Consider the following 17,432-nt stretch of genomic DNA (forward strand, 5'->3'; position numbering starts at 1 on the left):
TCCATATCTTTGAAGACTGAGACATCACCTTAGTCTTCTACCCAGCACTGGAAATCTCGAATTTCTTTCTGTAACATCTGCTGTAGGTGCACAGACCAAAAAACCCCAGCACACCCTATTTCTAGAGAGTAAAGTAGAAGTGTGTGTGTGTGTGTGGGAGGTTTTAATTTCAAAGTTCTTTGGTTTCCCAACTTACTTCTCTAGAGGGTACAGTAGTATTGTGAAGGTTAATGTATTAATGTTTGAGATTCTTGGATGGCTGGTAGAATCAAAGCAGAAAATAACATTTTTATTAGTATGAAGGGAAAAACAACTTGTATAGGTTGTGTATTTCTTATGCTGGGGAAATAAGAAAATAGAGAAATCAAACACTGTCAAATGATGTAATCTGTCAGTTTGATGTAGTCAAAATAGTTTTCCTTTTTCCTCCTCCAGGGTTGCATTTTGCTAATATGTTGTTGTCTTTTGTGTTCAGCAGGCACCTCTGTCCCAAATTGCCTTTAGTTCTGCCCCTCCTCCTCAGATCTTGTACAATCCAGCCCAGCAGATCCTGACATATGCCAGTTTTTGTCCCTCTGCAGCAGCTATTCCTGCATATCCATCCTATCCTTTACCTTTCCAGGTAGAGTACAAAATGATATTTTTCTTGTTAATCCTCTTGAAAGTCAGATGCTTCTCTTTGGTATAAATCCTGCACTGCTAAATCTGTCTGCTGTGGGGTTTTGGGGGAGTTGGAGGTGGAAGGGAAGATGGATTGGTTGCCTAAAACACAGACTCTCCTCTATTCTTACAGCAAAGGTCTGATTTTAGATCTTTCCCCCAGGGTCCTTCATTGATCTTTATTATTTGTTCCTTGGTAGTGCCTAGGAACCCCAATCAAGGATCAGGGTCTCACTGTGTTAGGTGCTGCATTGATAAACAAAGACAATCCTTGCCCTGGAAACTCACTTTAGAGCAGACAGGACAGTAGGTGGACAAAACAGAGGAGCGGGGAAGGCTGGGAGGATGAGAAGCATAAATGAGACTGGTTTAGCAGAAAAGCAAAACTCCCCCCATTGCCTACTCACTGCCAGATAGGAGTGATTTGTAAGCATGGCAGCAGAGGTAGGTCTTAAGGAAGGATGATAAGGTGAAAGCATACGTTTTTCCCCATGCATAGGGAACAGCCTGGGTTAATAATAGCATCAATAGCAGCATGAAGGGCCATGGGCTCTCTATATGGGGTTTCTATAGTTGAAGCAAAAAGAAAAGGAGTACTTGTGGCACCTTAGAGACTAACCAGTTTATTTGAGCATGAGCTTTCGTGAGCTACAGCTCACTTCATCGGATGCATAGCATATCGTGGAAACTGCAGAAGACATTATATACACACAGAGACCATGAAACAATACCTCCTCCCACCCCACTCTTCTCATGGTCACTAATCCTCTGTATTCGTTGAAACAAGCTGAATCATAAAATGGCAATTGCCGAAGCATAATTTGAATTTTGAACAAGCATGGAGTGAGGAATTCGCTTTGGCACCTGGACTAGCAAAATTAGCCAAAGAAATCTAATCTGCTCCTCCATCTTTCCGCTGCTACCCTCTGGCTCCACAAAACAACCGGTCACCTCTCTGTAACTGTTGTTCTTTGAGATGTGATGCAGACCTGTGTGCTATGTCCAGGGGTGTGCACCCCAGCCACCAGGGCTGAAGAACTTTGCATAGCAGTGCCCGTTGTGGCAGCACTCACCCCCTGTAGCCACAGCCCCTCCCCAGGCTGTATAAGGGCGGTGCCACCCTGACCTCTTCAGTTCCTTCACCCCCCATGTCAGGAGTACAGCCTCCGATGCAGAGGAGATGGAGGGCAGGTCGTGGAATAGACATCTGCCTCGCATCGCGAAGAGCAACATTTATGGGTAGATGACCATTCTTTCTTCAAGTAGATGCAGCTGAGTATTCTGTGTGAGGGGCTTCCCAAGCAGTGCTCGTAGGAGGTGGGGCTCAAGAGTCTATCTAAAGGAAGACTGCAGGATTGCCTTCCTGAAGTTTGCATCTGATCTGAATGCAGGCATAGTGGTTTGCAAAACTATGCACAGAGGACCAAGTGGCTGCCCTGCAAGTGTTGAATGTAGGGATGTCATTTAGAAATTCTGTTGATGTTGTCTGAGCTCTTGTGGAATGAGCTCATAGCTCTTGAGGAGGCATAGCCTGGGCTACTTCATATCCTGTCATGCTACAGGAAGTTACCTACCTGGAGATGGTCTGTGACGAGACTGCTTGACTCTTCAGCTGTCCACATGTGAAACAAACAGATGAGGTGAGGAACAGAAAGGGTTCTATCCAGATAAAAAGCTAGACATTGCCTGACATCCAGTGTGTGAAGATGCTGCTTCTCTGGGGTTCAGTGCAGCTTAGGGAAGAACACTGGTAGATCTCTAACTTGGTTCAAGTAAAACTGGGAAACCACCTGAGATAAAAACTTAGGGTCTAGCTGCAGGATTACTTTGTTTCTGGAAAATGACCCATAAGGAGGTTCTGCCATCAAATCCTGCAACTCACAGACTCTTTGCAGATGTTATCATAGAATCATAGACTATCAGCGTTGGAAGGGACCTCAGGAGGTCATCTGGTCCAACCCCCTGCTCAAAGCAGGGCCAATCCCAAATTTTTGCCCCAGATCCCTAAATGGTCCCCTCAAGGATTGAACTCAAAACCCTGGGTCTAGCAGGCCAATGCTCAAAGGCAGTGAGCTATCCCTCCCCCTCCTTATTACCCCAAGGAAGGCAGATTTCTGACACAGAAGAGGGAAGGAAGAAGTGTCAAGAGGCTCAAACGGAGGTCCCGTAAGAGCCACTAAGAGTATTAAGTCCCACAAAGGAAACTGCTCTTTAACTGGTGGGTGGAGATGAGTGACTCCTTTCAAGCACCTCACTGCATGGGGTTTGAAACACGGACTTCCCATTGATGGGCAGATGAAATGCTGGAATTGCAGCCAGGTGGACTCCCAATTAACTAAATGCAAGACCAGAAGGCTGAAGGTGTAACAAGTACTCCAAATTGTCCTGGACACAAGGCAGCATCGGTTGAACTCCACAGGCTAATGATCATACTGAGAATTGCTTCCATTTGGCCGAACAGGAGATTGAAGATAAGTCTCATCCCTCCCTTGGGCTTTGGGACCAGGAAATACCAGAAGTAGAACCCCTGCCCCTGATGTTACAGGGGGACCTCCTGTATGGCTCCCAAAGCCAGTAAAAAGTAAACCTGCTCGAGGAGCAGTGTCTCATGAGGGAGTCCCTGAAAAGGGATGTGGTAGTGGGTGGGAAGGAGGGATGGAGAGGAACTGTACGGCATAACCCAAGGGTTCTTAAACGGGGTCATGACCCCTGAGGGGGTCACAAGGTTATTATGTGGGGTGTCACGAGGTCAGCCTCCACCCCTAAACCCCGCTTCTCCTCCAACATTTATAATAGAGTTAGATATAAAAATGTGTTTTTAATGTATAAGGGGGGTCATACTCAGAGACTTGCTGTGTGAAAGGGGTCACCAATGCAAAACTTTGAGAACCACTGGCATAACCTGACCTGAAGGTGCCTAGGATGTAGATGTCTGTTGTGACAGAGTTCCAAACACTGTAAAGCAGACCAACCTGTCCCCGAACAGGGGAGAGATTCCCACTGGACAGCTGTCCTGGACACACAAATCAAAATGGGTGCTCGCTAGGCACCAGGAGTGAGAGGTCCAGCTGGTTAAACCCTGAACCACAGGACCTTCTCTTTTGGGATCTGTGGCTCTTTATGGCATTGTCCTGCTGCTGCACAGGAAGGGACGATAGTCCAAAAAAACGCTGAGAGCTGTATTGCTGTTGCAGCCACTGACTGTTATAGTGGGGTCTCTTAACAGCCAGAATATATGCTCCCAAAGCACGCAAAGTATCTCGGGATACCTCAATGGTCTGCTGCACATTGGGCGCAGTGCCATAATTCTGCTGCTGTAAGGCCCTCCTCATGGTGACAGCTGATGGCATAATTCTGGCTGCTGCAATAATGTCTTGGCAACCATGTGCCCTTCCTCAACAAATGCCAAAAAAGCTTTTCCCTGGAGGGTTCTAGCAAGCAGTCTGCGAGCTTAGATATGGCTGCCCAATTGACCAAGTCCTATTTAGAGACCAAAGCCTGCTGGATCATGATGTTCATTTGATTTATATCTGCCCTGCTGAGCACTGTTATTTGCTGCAGTCACCAGCAGGGAGGTAAGGACCAGGTGGGAGTAGAAACCCTCACACCCTTGTGTTGGAATGAGGTACTTTTTCTCTGATCTCTTTGCCATAGGCGACCAATGGAAGGTGGGGTCTTCCAGAGGGCCTTTGCAGGCTCCTTGAGAGCCTCATTTAGCAGGAAGGCTACTCTCCCTGGAGCTGATGGTTGGAGAATACCCAGCAGCTTATGTGTGCTCTCCAGCAGGACTTCTGCCTGGATACCTGAGGTGTATAGCCGCTACCTTGGGAGTCCCTGGTATGCCTTAAACTAAGTCCTCGGGCACTGAGGAAGAGGAAGATTCCAACACAACAGATTCATCCGGGGAGGCCGAGGAGGCAGTTTGCTGTACCAATGATGGATTCTATTCTTGCATCACAGGATCTGGTTGGAAGAGCTATATAGGTCCCAGGGGAATGGACTCAGCGGTCAATTGCAGCTGAGACGATATGGGAGCAGGAGTTACTGTCGCGACCAGTGATCACGCTCTTGAGAGTGACTTCAGGAACCGAGGCACATCCCAGAGATTCCAAGGAAGCCACTGGACAAACGCATAAGGCATTGGTGGCCAGCAGGCATTGGGCCAAGAACCACTGTCCCAACTGTGGAGCAGATGCTGATCTCAGTGTGAATAATGATCCAAGGGTGAGCTCTGGTGTGTATCTGACGAGGACAACCCTGACCTTGAGGAATCCCGGAGGTTCTGTGGCAACAAAGGAGAGCCAGCCCCGATGGGGCAAACGACGACTCAGACTCATTTGAAGCCCAGTCGGGAGGCAGCATCAGTGCCAAAGAGGAGTGGGGAATCAGCACCAGTGGCACCGAATGGGACATGCTCCCACTTGGTACTGGGAGAGGCATCGGCACTGAGGCTGACACTGCACTTAATGATGGGATCTCCCGCCAAAACAATGATGGTGCTGAAGGATGCACCAACTTCAAGGAGGCCTTCTGTGCCAGTCCCAACCTCAAATCCACAGTCTGCGGCTCAGGTGGTAGGAGCTGCAGTGTCAGCGTACCCAGCATCTCTGACACATAGCTAGAGGGTGCCAGGGGCACAATGGAGGGTGAGCTGGTAGACGCCATAGCACTGGAGAACTCATGAACTAGCGGAGAGTCCAGGATGGAGAGGCAAAGCAGGTCCAATGCCAGCTCATATGCCATCAGTATGGAGACCATCAGTACTGGTGCCAACTTCATTGGTACCAGACTCAATGGATGTCCCATGGCCAGGACCGAGTCAACAGAACAGGGCCTTGCTGCTCACCACATGGTACCGAGGAGCAGGTGAATGGACCTGCTCCATCCCACATGCCAGAGGGAGTGCAGTGCTGGTCAGCACTCCTCCTAGAAGAGGAGGAGGAATCTCACTGAGCCCGGGAATGGTCCCGGCTCATTTTATGAGATCTCTTCCTGGCCAGAGGGGAGTGAATGACCCCTTTTCCTCTTGGGGGAGACTCCAGAGACTAAGCGCAGAGTGGCATCATATGCCAGATCTGAAGGTGACCACCTATCAGATGAGGGTCTCAGAGCCAAAGTGGGCCTCATGGCCTGTTCCAGAAGATGCTGTTTCAACCACAAGTCCTCTTTGTGACTGACTTGCAGAGGGAGCCACTCTCTTTAATGTGTCCTTCAACAAGGACCTGCTGTGGGGGTTGCTCTTGGGGATGGCCCCCCTCCATGATGAAAAACGCTTGAACGCTGGTGAGGGCATCACACAAGGCTGCCAAATAACACTTAAACTAAGCCTAAGGTACTAGTCAGAAAACTGAGAGTGAAAGTGGGAGGTGAAGACACCATAAAGCTCTGACTCTAGTCACAATCAGTGAGAAGGAACTGAGGGGGTCGGGCTGGCGCTGCCCTTACGCAACCAGGGGAGGGGCTATGGCCACAGGGCATAAGCGCCGCCCCTGCGGGTACTGCTAGGCAAAGTTCTTCGTCTCTGGTGCAGAGGGCATGCGCACACGCACAGAGAATTCACAGCTGCATCTACTTGAAAAGCTAATGTTTGATCCTTTGCTGCTGCCCTGAAATCCTTGACATTCCCTGCTCCATCTGTGACTACTGGCTCCCTCACCTTTCTGCATTTCCGTGACATTGGCCTTTGACAAGAGCAGGGTTTAAAAAAAAAAATGCCCTTGAGTTTGCTGTCCCTGCTGGTGTTTCTCTGCTGATCTAGCCCTTCCTTTAAATGATAGATTAATTGCTGCATGGGGCAACAGCAGAGCAGTACAGTGTAAAGTCAGCAAAGGCCTGATGGAAAGGAAGATCTTGTGGGTAAAGCTCAGGACTGGTCTTGGGGGCCCTGAAGTCAGCTCCTAGCTCTGCCACTGACCTTAGGCACATCACTTAATTTCTGTACCTTGGTTCCTCATCTGTAGAAAGGAAATAATTAATAACTCTGTTTCTCACAGGGGTGTTGTGCAGATAAAAATTAACTAATGTTGGTGAAGTGCTCAGATACTACAATGATGAAGGCCAGGAAAGTAAAGTAATAAGCACCACATAAAAGCCTGCATGCCTGAAAATGATACCCTACAATCTTAGAACTTCAGATTCTGAAAACTGAATATGGTCATTTAATTCACCACAATTACTCTTGTGTGTATTATAGACTGTAATGTGCTAGAGAGAGTCTAGTAATCAGGGCTCATTTTCAGCTGGCAATGGACCTATGACTTTCTAAAGATTATCATTAAGTTCAAATCAGTATGAGCTGAGTATGAGCTGGTGTGAAGAACAACCAAAAGATATGACAAAGAAAATAACTAAACTGAAGAGATGCATATTAAGTATTTAGTGTTCTGCCACATAAAAACCCCCTCACCTTTCAAAAATAAATGTCACTATTTTATCCAAAATTCTTCAATGTTTTAAAAAAAAAAACTACTTTATATTTTTCCTATATTGTTAAATATTTTTGGAAGTGTGTTCATTTGCCTTTTCATGACAATCAGAGGCAGGAATCACCTGCACATCAGGAGAGATCAGATACAAGCTTTAGCCTCCATAGGTGAAAGCTATTAATCCTTCTGGAAAAAAACAGCCTTGCTCCATGTATGAGATAATCAAATTGCTGTGTGGAGGGAATTAGTTACAGCACTAGTATAAAGGCTTATGTATGTGAGCAAACTCACGATTGGTGAAGATGTTCAGAGCAGGCTCTCTAATAATCATTTCCATTTTGGGACATTTTATAAATAATCTGTTCTGAAGTGGCCAAATTCTTAGACATTACCCACCTCCACTACTGAGTAAATCTTTAGTCCTAACCCAAAGCTTAGCTCACATTTCCAGAAAGCAAAAATGACAGTTACCACCTACTGGTCTCCTTTCACATATAAACCTAATCAAATTGAGGGTGCTGTGTTAGTTATTTGTACAGGCAGTTTTGACAATTTTGCTCATGTTCTAAGTCCCATTTTCAAAAGTGACGTAGGGCGAGATGTACAAAGGGATGTGGAAGTTGCAATGCTCAGCATTGCAGTGTCTAACTCCCCACCTCCACCTGAGGTGCCCAGGCTCCCATGCAATGAAAGAGGAGTTTTCTACCTCAGAACGGGATCTTCAGAGAGCTGAGTTGGAAGCTGGCTCCACAGCAGGAGTCTAGTAGCCCAGAGAGCCATGGATCCCGCTGGCATTCTCAAGGCTTCCAGGCTCCTTACTACAGGGCCAAGGCTCCCAGCTCGTGCAGATACCCTAGAAGCCCTGAAGCCACCCAGACTTCCCAGGAGTACCTGCTGCAGAGTTTGGAGCCCAGCAGTGATGCTGCCACCCAGGGATTAGGGCACTAATGTGGGAGACACGCATTCAGGCAGAGCAGGGATCTGAAGTTGGGTCTCTCACATCCCAGCTGAGTGCCCTAACCACTAAGTCAAGACACACACACCTGTCTTTTGTGTGGGACCGGACTCTGTGGGTGTGCTCAGAGTTAGAGGCCGAAAGAGACGGAGTTTCCATGGGTAGGTATATGCAAAGCCACCTAAGCACTATGTGGAGTGCTTTGTGGACTTAGCCCTTGGGAGCTTAAGTAAGTCCCAGTGAGTCTCTATGAGACCTAGACTCACAAGGGATCCTCAAAGGTATTTAGGCACCTAATTCCCATTGACTTCTAGAGGCCTAAATACATTTGAGGATCTGGGCCTAAGTTCCTAACTCTGGAAAATGGGATTTTGACATGGGGTTAAATTATTAAAAGTGCCTGTCTCTGGTTGGTTAAGTAACAGCTAAAAATTCAGGGACTAGACCTGAGTCCACACTGCGCTAATCTCAACTGTGGAAGAGCTAGAGGAGAATCATATTGTTATAAAAAGGTAGAATGTTATTTTTGAAAACAAACTGTTAAACTGTCAATAAAAGCTCCTTGTTTTGCCTCTTATTTCCATGTCCACAAGCAGAGACCAGTAAAAAAAAAAATATGGTGACAGGGGAAGTTTATATTTTACACAGCTATAAGCCAGAGTTTTTTCATTTACTATGTTAGAGCTATTTCTAAAATTGGCTTAGAGCACAGTTTACTCTCTAATGCAGAGGTGGGCAAACTACAGCCCGCAGGCCATATCCGGTCCATGGGACTGTCCTGCCTGGCCCTTGAGCTCCCGGCCTCTCCCCCGCAGCCTCAGCTTGCCATGCCGCCAGCGCTCTGGGCAGAGGGGCTGCACGCTCCTGCTGGGCAGTGTGAACAGCCAGGTGTACTGTATTAAATTTCTCCCCGTAAGCATGGGCTACTTATGGAGCACCAGGACTGGCAGCTGTAAGTAGTACACTGTGTAGGGCAATTTAATACACTACACTCGGGTAGGGAAGGCTGTGTCTCCCAACAGCCAGCTCCTGCCCCCTGAGAAATCTCCACCCATCCAACCCCCCCGCTCCCTGTCCTCCGACAGCCGCAACCCCTATCCACACCCCCCACCCTGACAGGCTTCCTAGGACTCCCACACCTATCCAACGACCCCCGCCCCCCCCCCGCCCCTTATCCAGACCCTTACCATGGTGCTCAGAGAACAAGGACTGGCAGCCATAAGTAGCACATTCCTCTGGGGAGCAATTTAATACACTACAGCTGGCCCTCAATAGTTTCCAACCCCCTGATGTGGCCCTCAGGCCAAAAAGTTTGCCCACCCCTGTGCTAATGCTACAGCAGGGGCGGGCAAACTTTTTGGGCCAAGGGCCACAGCGGGATGGGGAAATTGTATGCAGGGCAGGGGGTTGGCGTACGGGATGCAGAAACTGGTTCAGGGCAAGGGATTGGGACAGAGGAGGTGTATGAGGGAGCTCAGGGAAGCGGGTTGGGGTGCTGGGTGTGGCAGGGGGCGGGGGTGCAGGAGGGTTGCGAGGTACAGGCAGGGGGCTTAGGGCAGAGAGTTGGGGGGCAGGATAGATGAGGGGTTTGGGCTCCGGCCTGGTGCCACTTTCCGAAAGCGGCTCCGGGGTGGCAGCGGCACGCCCCGGGGCCAGGGCAGGCTCCATGCCTGCCTGCCCTGGCCCCATGCAGCGCCTCTCCAGGAAGTGGCCGGCACCACATCCCTGCACAGCCCCTGGGGCCACAGGGCCCCACACCTCCAGGTACCTCTCCCATTGGCCGTGGTTCCCTGTTCCCGGCCAATGGGAGCTGTGCCTGCAGGCAAAGGCAACACAGAGCCCTCCCCCCAGCCCCAGGGACATGGTGCCAGCTGCTTCTGAGAGCAGCACGGGGCCTGCAGCACCACAGGGGGCAATCCCGTGGGCCGGATCCAGCCCGCAGGCCATAGTTTGCCCACCCCCATGTAGAGAGTAGAATGCCAGATCTGAGATCCATGGTGCTGCTCAAAGGAAAAACTTACCGAGGTGCAATGGTTACCGGTATACCACTATTCTAGAAAATTATGGATGATTTTTAAAATGTTAAGTAGCTGGGACAGTGGCATTTACTTGTCAGATTTTGCATTTCCCTCATCTTGAAAATAGCTTCTTTTTCTTTAATTGAAAAATTTCAGGGTCTTTGAATCTGAGCACTTCAGAGCTGAGCACTCAACACTTCAGCTGACACCCTTCGAATGGCAGGTGATTAACATCTGAGGGTCAAGGATGAAATCAATGGCAAAACTCCTATTTAAAATAGTGTCAATGTGCCATTTTGTTTTTAACAAAGTGGGTGAAGCATTAATTGTTGAAGATGGGCTGCTTTCCTCACTCCAGCCCAAGTCTAAAGGAGCTGGAGAATTAAAGTCCAGTCAGTCATACGTTACACACACAGGGGCCATAAAATGGATCAGAGAATAGGCATCCTATACTGAAATAAGATATTGTGGGTCAGGTTGAACCTTACTTAAACTCTTATGACTTCTACCCCTCATTTAAAATAGCTATAAGGTGGAGGTGTTTGGCTGTCTAAGACACAAGGGGCATGTGAGCCTGCCCAGTAATTTGGACTGTGTGGGCAGAGGATTCCACGGTGGGGGGGGGGGGGGGCATGGATATATGTGAGTGAAGAAGCACAAGAGCGACATGCAGACACAGCTGGGAGCACAACCCTGAATAAAGCCTAGAGAGCGCTTTTTTGGGGGTGGGGAGGTTGCTGGCTGAAAGAGGTTTTGGTATTGAGAACAAGGATGCTGTCCTGGTGTTTGGTTGCTCCTCTGTTCATGGAAATAGAATTTTGTACATTGTTTGTAGACAAAACAAGAGTGCATCAAAGATACCAGACTCCACCACCTGTTTCTCCTCACAACTGCAACAATGCACAGAGCTCTGAACTTTTGACTAACTTACATATATTATTATTATTACCCTCTCTTGATCTCAAATACCTACAGCCCTAGGATCATTTCCAGGTAGCAATATGAATTTTAAATAAACAGCTGCATATCCCTTAAAGCCCACTCAGCTATACTGACTTACCTGGGGGACTAGAGCATCCTCTCTCACAAAAATAGTGTTTTATTAAGTTGCCTGTATGGAGGGTGAATTGCAGGCATAAAACTCATATGAAGACTAACTTAAGTGATAAGTGTCAACGATCTCACAGTCACAGTGATAATGTGTGTGTTAACAACACCACAGGGATGTGCACCTTACAGATGCCTGAGAGGTTTAATGGTACATACCATACACATGTAACACAGTATATCTGCAAACATGTCTGTAATCTCTTACTGAAGACTGAATTTTTTCTTTGTTTAATTACAGCCTGCAAGCCATTTTCCAGCATCATCATCTACTGATATTTCTTTATCGGATGATACTCAGCCTCCATCTCAGTCCAGCTCAAACTATGGTCTCCCACCCAATGCCCCGCCACTATACACACCAACTTACTTCCTGCCAGAAGAAAAGCCTCCACCCTATGCACCCTAGAACATAGAATTACATTGTAACTGAATTTTTTTTTAAAAAAAGACATCTTTGGAAACACTGAGCTGCACAGGCAGCAGACTATTAAGGAAACCGTTTTGTGTTCTATGATTGTTCTATGTTTAACCCCAACTCACTGTGAGCTAACCGGAATCCTGGAAATCTAAAGAAGACGTGTCACCAGAGGAAGGTATCCGTCACAACGCAGTTTGCAAGTAGTCAATTGGGACATTATTGTCTGGCTAACATGAGCATGATTTTCTCTCTTAGCATAATACAGGATGACTTTTTTTTCCACTAGAAAAAACAAATAAAAAACACTTTGGATACTTGGTTCCATTTTCATAAACCAGTACAGAGTGATTTAGAACTGTTATAGTCTGGTGGATACAAGTGGGTAGTCTGGATTGAAAGAAACCAGATTTTCTTTCCTTATACTATTCAGTTAATAGCCCCTTTTTGGTAAAAATGTTGTTCCAATAAATACTGTGTGACAGTTATTGACAATAAAATATGCTGTGTTTGCATATTTATACTGAACCTAAGTTGGTGTACACATCACTAGAAAGGGGAAGCAAAATTCAGAGGTCAAGATGCCACTTAGTATTGTCCTATTCTGAAAAGTAAGGTACAAATATAAAATTTTATTTGAACAGGGCTGTTTTAATTGTTTGAAATGTCCCAGTCCAGCTAATGCTAACAATGATAAAATGTCATATCAGTGAGCTGGAAATTGCACCTTTAGCTAAGTATTTAACATGTATATACTTCTTAGTACAGTATTGAACTCTGTATTTTTCCATATACTGTAAAAGGCAGATGAGATGGTGGCAAATGATTCCTTTTCTAGTAAAAATGGAAACTAAAATGCTGCACGTTGATCTAAATTATTATGTAAAAAGAGACTTGTCCAGTAGTTTTGAAGCTGTTGCAATGCATTAGTGAATGCTCAGACTATTCCTTTTTGGGGGGGTTTTCCTAGCCAGCCTCCCACTACAGAGAATTTAAAAATACATATACATACAGTAACTCCTGTGGAGGTAGCATCCAAAGGAAAGACATGATCTTGTACTCCCTCTACTGGATAAGTAGCAAGCACTATTCTCAGCTCTATGCTGCCATAATCAGTGATGACAGAGCTTAAACAAGGATGAAAATATTAATTCATGACCCCGAGTTGCTGATTCCTCCTGCAGCACCCCTAGGGCCTCAGTGTTCTTTGCCACACCAGGACTATGGAACAGCACAGGAAATGTAGTTTGCTCCATGGACCTACCTCATTGGGCAGCAATTAATCCAGTGCCACATTGGAAACTTAAAAAAAAGTTTCCCCAACAGTCAAAGTGCAAAATGGGAAGGGAGACATATTTTATCCTTAAGCTTTTAAGCAGTTGTTACAATTAAAAAAAATCTATTAAGAATATTAGATTGCTTTCCTTCAAAGGATGTGAACATTTGAACAGCTGAAGTCACACCAAAAGATCATAAAATTATGTAGTAAGTTTCCATCCATCAATGAGTTTTCTATTGATGTACTGATGTACAAAAAAAAAGGAATTCAATACAAAATATGAAACGTTATTCAAAATGCACCAGAGAAACCTACCTATTCAGTTCAGAATGGTTTCTTAAAAGGATCAGGGCTAGATTTTGCCCCATTGAAGAAGGCCCAGGGAAATGACTTGCAGGAGCAAGGCAAGCAGAATTTTGGCACTCAAGCTAGAAAAAAAAAAAAAAGATTTTAAGCAAGGCGGAAAGAAGGGTAAGTTACTTTCAAAACACATGAGCTAATGATTTTAGTTTATCATAAGTGCTTGGATTTCCATGACTGTATAACATAAAGACAACAAACAGATCAGTTCCTCAGTCACAAAATAAACTGCACATATATCCAGTTTTGTATAATGTGAATTTTGGCTGGTTAGAAGCACAGAAGGCACACGATGTGAACCTTAAGATTTACAATGGACCAACACCATTAACTTCAGTGGCTTAGTGAACTACATGAACTCCTTCAAAAGGGAGGGTGGGGGGAAATGGAGATTTCACTTTTTCTGTATCATTGATTGAGGAGGAAGGTATGTGTCCTATTCTGACTTCTCACTGCTGCCAGTTAGAAAACAAAGGTGTGTGGAAGAAACCGACCTATCATCACACACCTTCCCCCCCAGTCTGCGCACCACTGTATAGCATTACAGATGTCATCACTTTAGAAATAATACACATTCCTATATTCTCCATATTTTTATACTGTAAATCATAACGTTTTGTCCACATAAAATAGGCGTATAAAGTCTTTACACACACAAATAATTGGAGCAATTTTTGCATCAAAATGATGTATTTCCCATGTATGTCAATTATTTCAATTAACTTTTTTAAGCACAGTACGCTGTTATAGTCCCTTTCATATAATATCGAATGTGGAATTACAAAGTACCACCTCATACCACAAAATTCTTATTTCCAGTATCCAAGATATTTCTGGCACTATAAATATAACCATTGGCATTAACAAAGGTTACACAGATTTGTGACTCACATATGCCACACAGCTATTTGTTTGGGAAGTACTGCAGGAATAACACAAATGCTAGAGGTGAAACTATTTTGCTAGCAGGTGCTCTTTGAAAAGAACAGTGCTTAAACTGGGTTTTGTTCCTCCAATGAGTAAGAAGTGTCAGATGTCTTCCAAGCGTGTGCTGTTTTCTTTAGAGCTACTTCAAGTTGCAAGGATGGGATATTGATGTAGGAAAAGACCTGAAATGACCAGAAAAACAATACAATAGAGAATCACCATAGGCTATGATACCTGTAGCATTCCCCAGTAAGGCTGGAAATGAGAAACCTGAATAAAACCTTTCCTAGGTCCTAATCATGTCACCAGTTGATCCATCATCATCTCCTAACAGAAGCAGCATCCGGAGTATTTGGATTTCCCTCCCCCCATTTCTCAAAAGGTAAGACAAATTAAATTATTACTGGTATACATGACCTATTCAGCTTCCTCCTATAAGCCTCTCTCCTTTTTCATTTCTTTTTAGTGAATAAATATCCTTCAGAACTTTCATCTGGTCCCCTTTGAATGTGCATGGACTTCTGCTATTTGGCCTTCTTTAAAGCACAAAAGGCTTGATGCCTGACTCTGAAGCAGCAGACCTGACCTCTTCAGTCTTGCTGCATCACCCTTGACCGTCTGGCTCAGAGAACCAGTCTTGATGTTGCATTATCTAGTGGCTATATACAGTACAGTTGCCATAGCCCTCTTCCAAACACATTTGGCAGTAAGGATTTTTTTCCCCATGGGATACTTTATCCGGTTGCCCATCCTTTTCCAGGGGAAAGTTCTATCTGGATAGTTAACCTCCAACTTTGCCCACAGTTGTAGTCCATTAGGTTAATCTGTTGACTCTCTCTCTAGCTTTGACCAGGTAAAACACTGTATATAAGGGCTACAGAATATCTATAAAAATATTAGTAAACTTGGATCTGTGCCATACTGACCCTTGCAAGCCCCAGAAGTCATTTTTCTGACTCTATTTGTAAAATAATTTGTCACCTAATGAATCTAGAGTTTATTAAAAAAAATTCCTTGAACAAAAAGAAAATCTCAAATCAAAATACTGGCATACCCAGTGTTATTTGCACTATGCATGAAATTCTAGCTGTACTCCAAGATATCCTCATCCATAAAATGTTTGAATTCTAACCATAACAAGATATTAATCACTCTCAATTTGTTACTCTAATTTGATGCAAAATATGGGCCAAGTGCTGCATGCCTTCAAGTGTCTCTGGAGAAATTCCAATCATCCTAAAATCCCCTGGATGACATCATCTCAAGAGATGCTCAGCACCTTGCAGGAGCTGTCCCCATGCTAGTAACCTCTCTGGAGACTAGCAATAGCTGAAAGTGAGTAGGCAAAACGGACACCAAAATTTGCACAGAGCCAGTGTGCAGCAGTGAGAAAGATAGTCTGATCTGCCTAAAACAGTGTTGGCAAAGCCTACCGTGTCTATCCTGAAGAGCCCTTACTGGTAAGCATGGAAATTCACACACTTTGTTCTGTTGCATCCTCTGGTGAATAAGCTCATACACATTCTCAGCCACACTGCTATTCAGCCTGGGTAGCTCACACTTAATCACAAAGCCTCAGTGCTTCTCTAGGCTCATGGTGAGTGAGCCAGCCTAAAAATTAAGTAGCAAAAGTTACATCACTGCATGATATTCCCTGTTCTTGATATATCTTTCATCACTTGCCTCACTGATTACTGACATAAGACACTTCGGCTTCTACCTGAGCTAGGCTTTCCTTTTAATTGTTTCCTGCTGACCCAATTTTTCCTCTCACTTTCAAGTTCTCCATTGACCTAGAGCTTTTTCTAAAGGTTGTGACTGAGCCTGTTATCTCTGGAGAACGCATGTTACAAAACAAATCCTAAAAACCACACCCACACATCTCCCCCGCCACCTAAAAATGAGCTTGCTCACTAGTCTAGAGCCTACTTACAGCTTTTCAGAGGCCAATGAACACACTAGTCATTGAAATATTAATAAAATGTCATCGGCTCTGCAAATCATCCACAGTCTGAATCATATCCCCAAGAGACAATCTCAGTGGAGTTAAGAAGTTTTATGTAAATATTTTATTTTCATATTTTGTAAATCAGAAAGCAGTGCTTGGTAATAAAAATAATACAGCAATATTATTTTTCTTCCAGTTCACACTGACATATTACCAGGTTTTCTGCATTATAGTTATCCATCAGTCTTTTTACAGTCTTAACATTCACTTTAGGTATCATCTTCAGTTTTGGATGATTAATCTTAGTCTTCTGAACTATTTACAAATATATTACAAACTCTAAACCTCAAAGCAAAGAAATATTTCAATAATCAATTTGACTCGTGAGGATCAGTAGCGCCTACATAACTTCAGTGTTGGAGAGAAACTATACACATAGTGCGGGAAGTCTGAATAATTTATGTCTTAAAAAAAGCATGGAAAGTTTTTTTAATATAAAACTTTTACATTGCAGTGGTACCTATTGACCAGTCTCAGTTGGAGGACAAGAATGTGATGTGATGTCACTGTGCTTGTAAAAAGCCTCATCTAAGTCCAGTGCCTTATTATTCATCTTCACAGTCATGCAGCCATGGTAGAATGCAGTGACTGGAGTGGAAGTGACAGGAACATCTGTGTAAAAGCAGAAGAACATTTCTTTAACTTCCTTAAATTTCAATAAACACCATCCCTACCAAGTTTAGATGACTGGTACTTGGATTAATTCTAATACATTCCCATTTCCTCTCCCCCATTCTGTACCCTTCCTTTCCACCCTCACGGTAAGCAGAATGCAAGAACACTTTGTTTCATATTAAGGGCCTTTTTCTGAAGGGACCTCACATAAGCTTCCATTTCTACACACACAAAAAGAGGTCACAGACCAGATCCCCAGCTGGTGTAAATCAGCGTAGGTCCATTGACTTCAATAGAGGTATGCCAGTTTACATCAGCTGAGGGTCTGGTCCCACATTTTGAACATTAGATCCTCATTGCTTTTCCATTTCAACTTAGACTCAGACTTTAAGGCCAGAAGAGATCATCGTGATCATTTAGTCTGACCCCCTGCATACCACAGGCCACAAAGACTCACCCACCCATTTTGCATCTGTTATTCTGGCAGCAGTGGCACCGGAATGGGGGGGCCAGGGCCCTTCCACTTTTCGCCATGGGTCCCCCGCCAGGCCAGCAGCTGTAGCCCGGGCAGCAGGGGATGCCGCACCACAGACCTTCTACCTGCCCAGGGTAGGAGGCCTGAGAACAGCCCCCAGCCCAGGTCCCCATCCCTGGGCCCAC

The 17,432-nt window shown here is 45.0% G+C and overlaps 2 protein-coding genes across 7 annotated transcripts in view; one reads left to right on the top strand and one right to left on the bottom strand.

Moving 5' to 3' along the window:
• The window catches only part of TMEM255B (transmembrane protein 255B), a 106,369-nt gene extending 94,124 nt beyond the window's left edge, over window positions 1–12,245 (top strand). Inside the window, exons 8-10 of one of the 4 annotated variants that reach the window (XR_006287482.1) lie at window positions 476–622; window positions 10,215–10,281; window positions 11,407–11,543. Coding sequence is in view for 3 of the 4 variants with exons in the window: in XM_037897356.2 (XP_037753284.1) it covers window positions 476–622; window positions 11,407–11,574 (315 nt within the window). In the remaining variant the exon portion in view is untranslated. Of the gene's footprint in view, window positions 1–475; window positions 623–6,653; window positions 8,516–10,214; window positions 10,282–11,406 lie in introns of those variants that run through there. The other 3 variants (XM_043536082.1, XM_043536086.1, XM_037897356.2) reach the window with 3 other exon arrangements.
• A 1,484-nt stretch (window positions 12,246–13,729) lies between these two features.
• GAS6 (growth arrest specific 6) overlaps window positions 13,730–17,432 on the bottom strand; it is an 81,624-nt gene continuing 77,921 nt past the window's right edge. For 2 of the 3 annotated variants that reach the window (XM_037897339.2, XM_037897345.2), the window contains one exon: window positions 16,194–16,769. In XM_037897339.2, coding sequence (XP_037753267.1) covers window positions 16,618–16,769 — 152 coding nt within the window. In that variant the 3' untranslated portion in view covers window positions 16,194–16,617. Of the gene's footprint in view, window positions 14,332–16,193; window positions 16,770–17,432 lie in introns of those variants that run through there. The other variant, XM_037897332.2, reaches the window with a different exon arrangement.

This window comes from Chelonia mydas, chromosome 1, assembly GCF_015237465.2.
Source record: "Chelonia mydas isolate rCheMyd1 chromosome 1, rCheMyd1.pri.v2, whole genome shotgun sequence".
Classification (NCBI taxonomy): Eukaryota; Metazoa; Chordata; order Testudines; family Cheloniidae; genus Chelonia; species Chelonia mydas.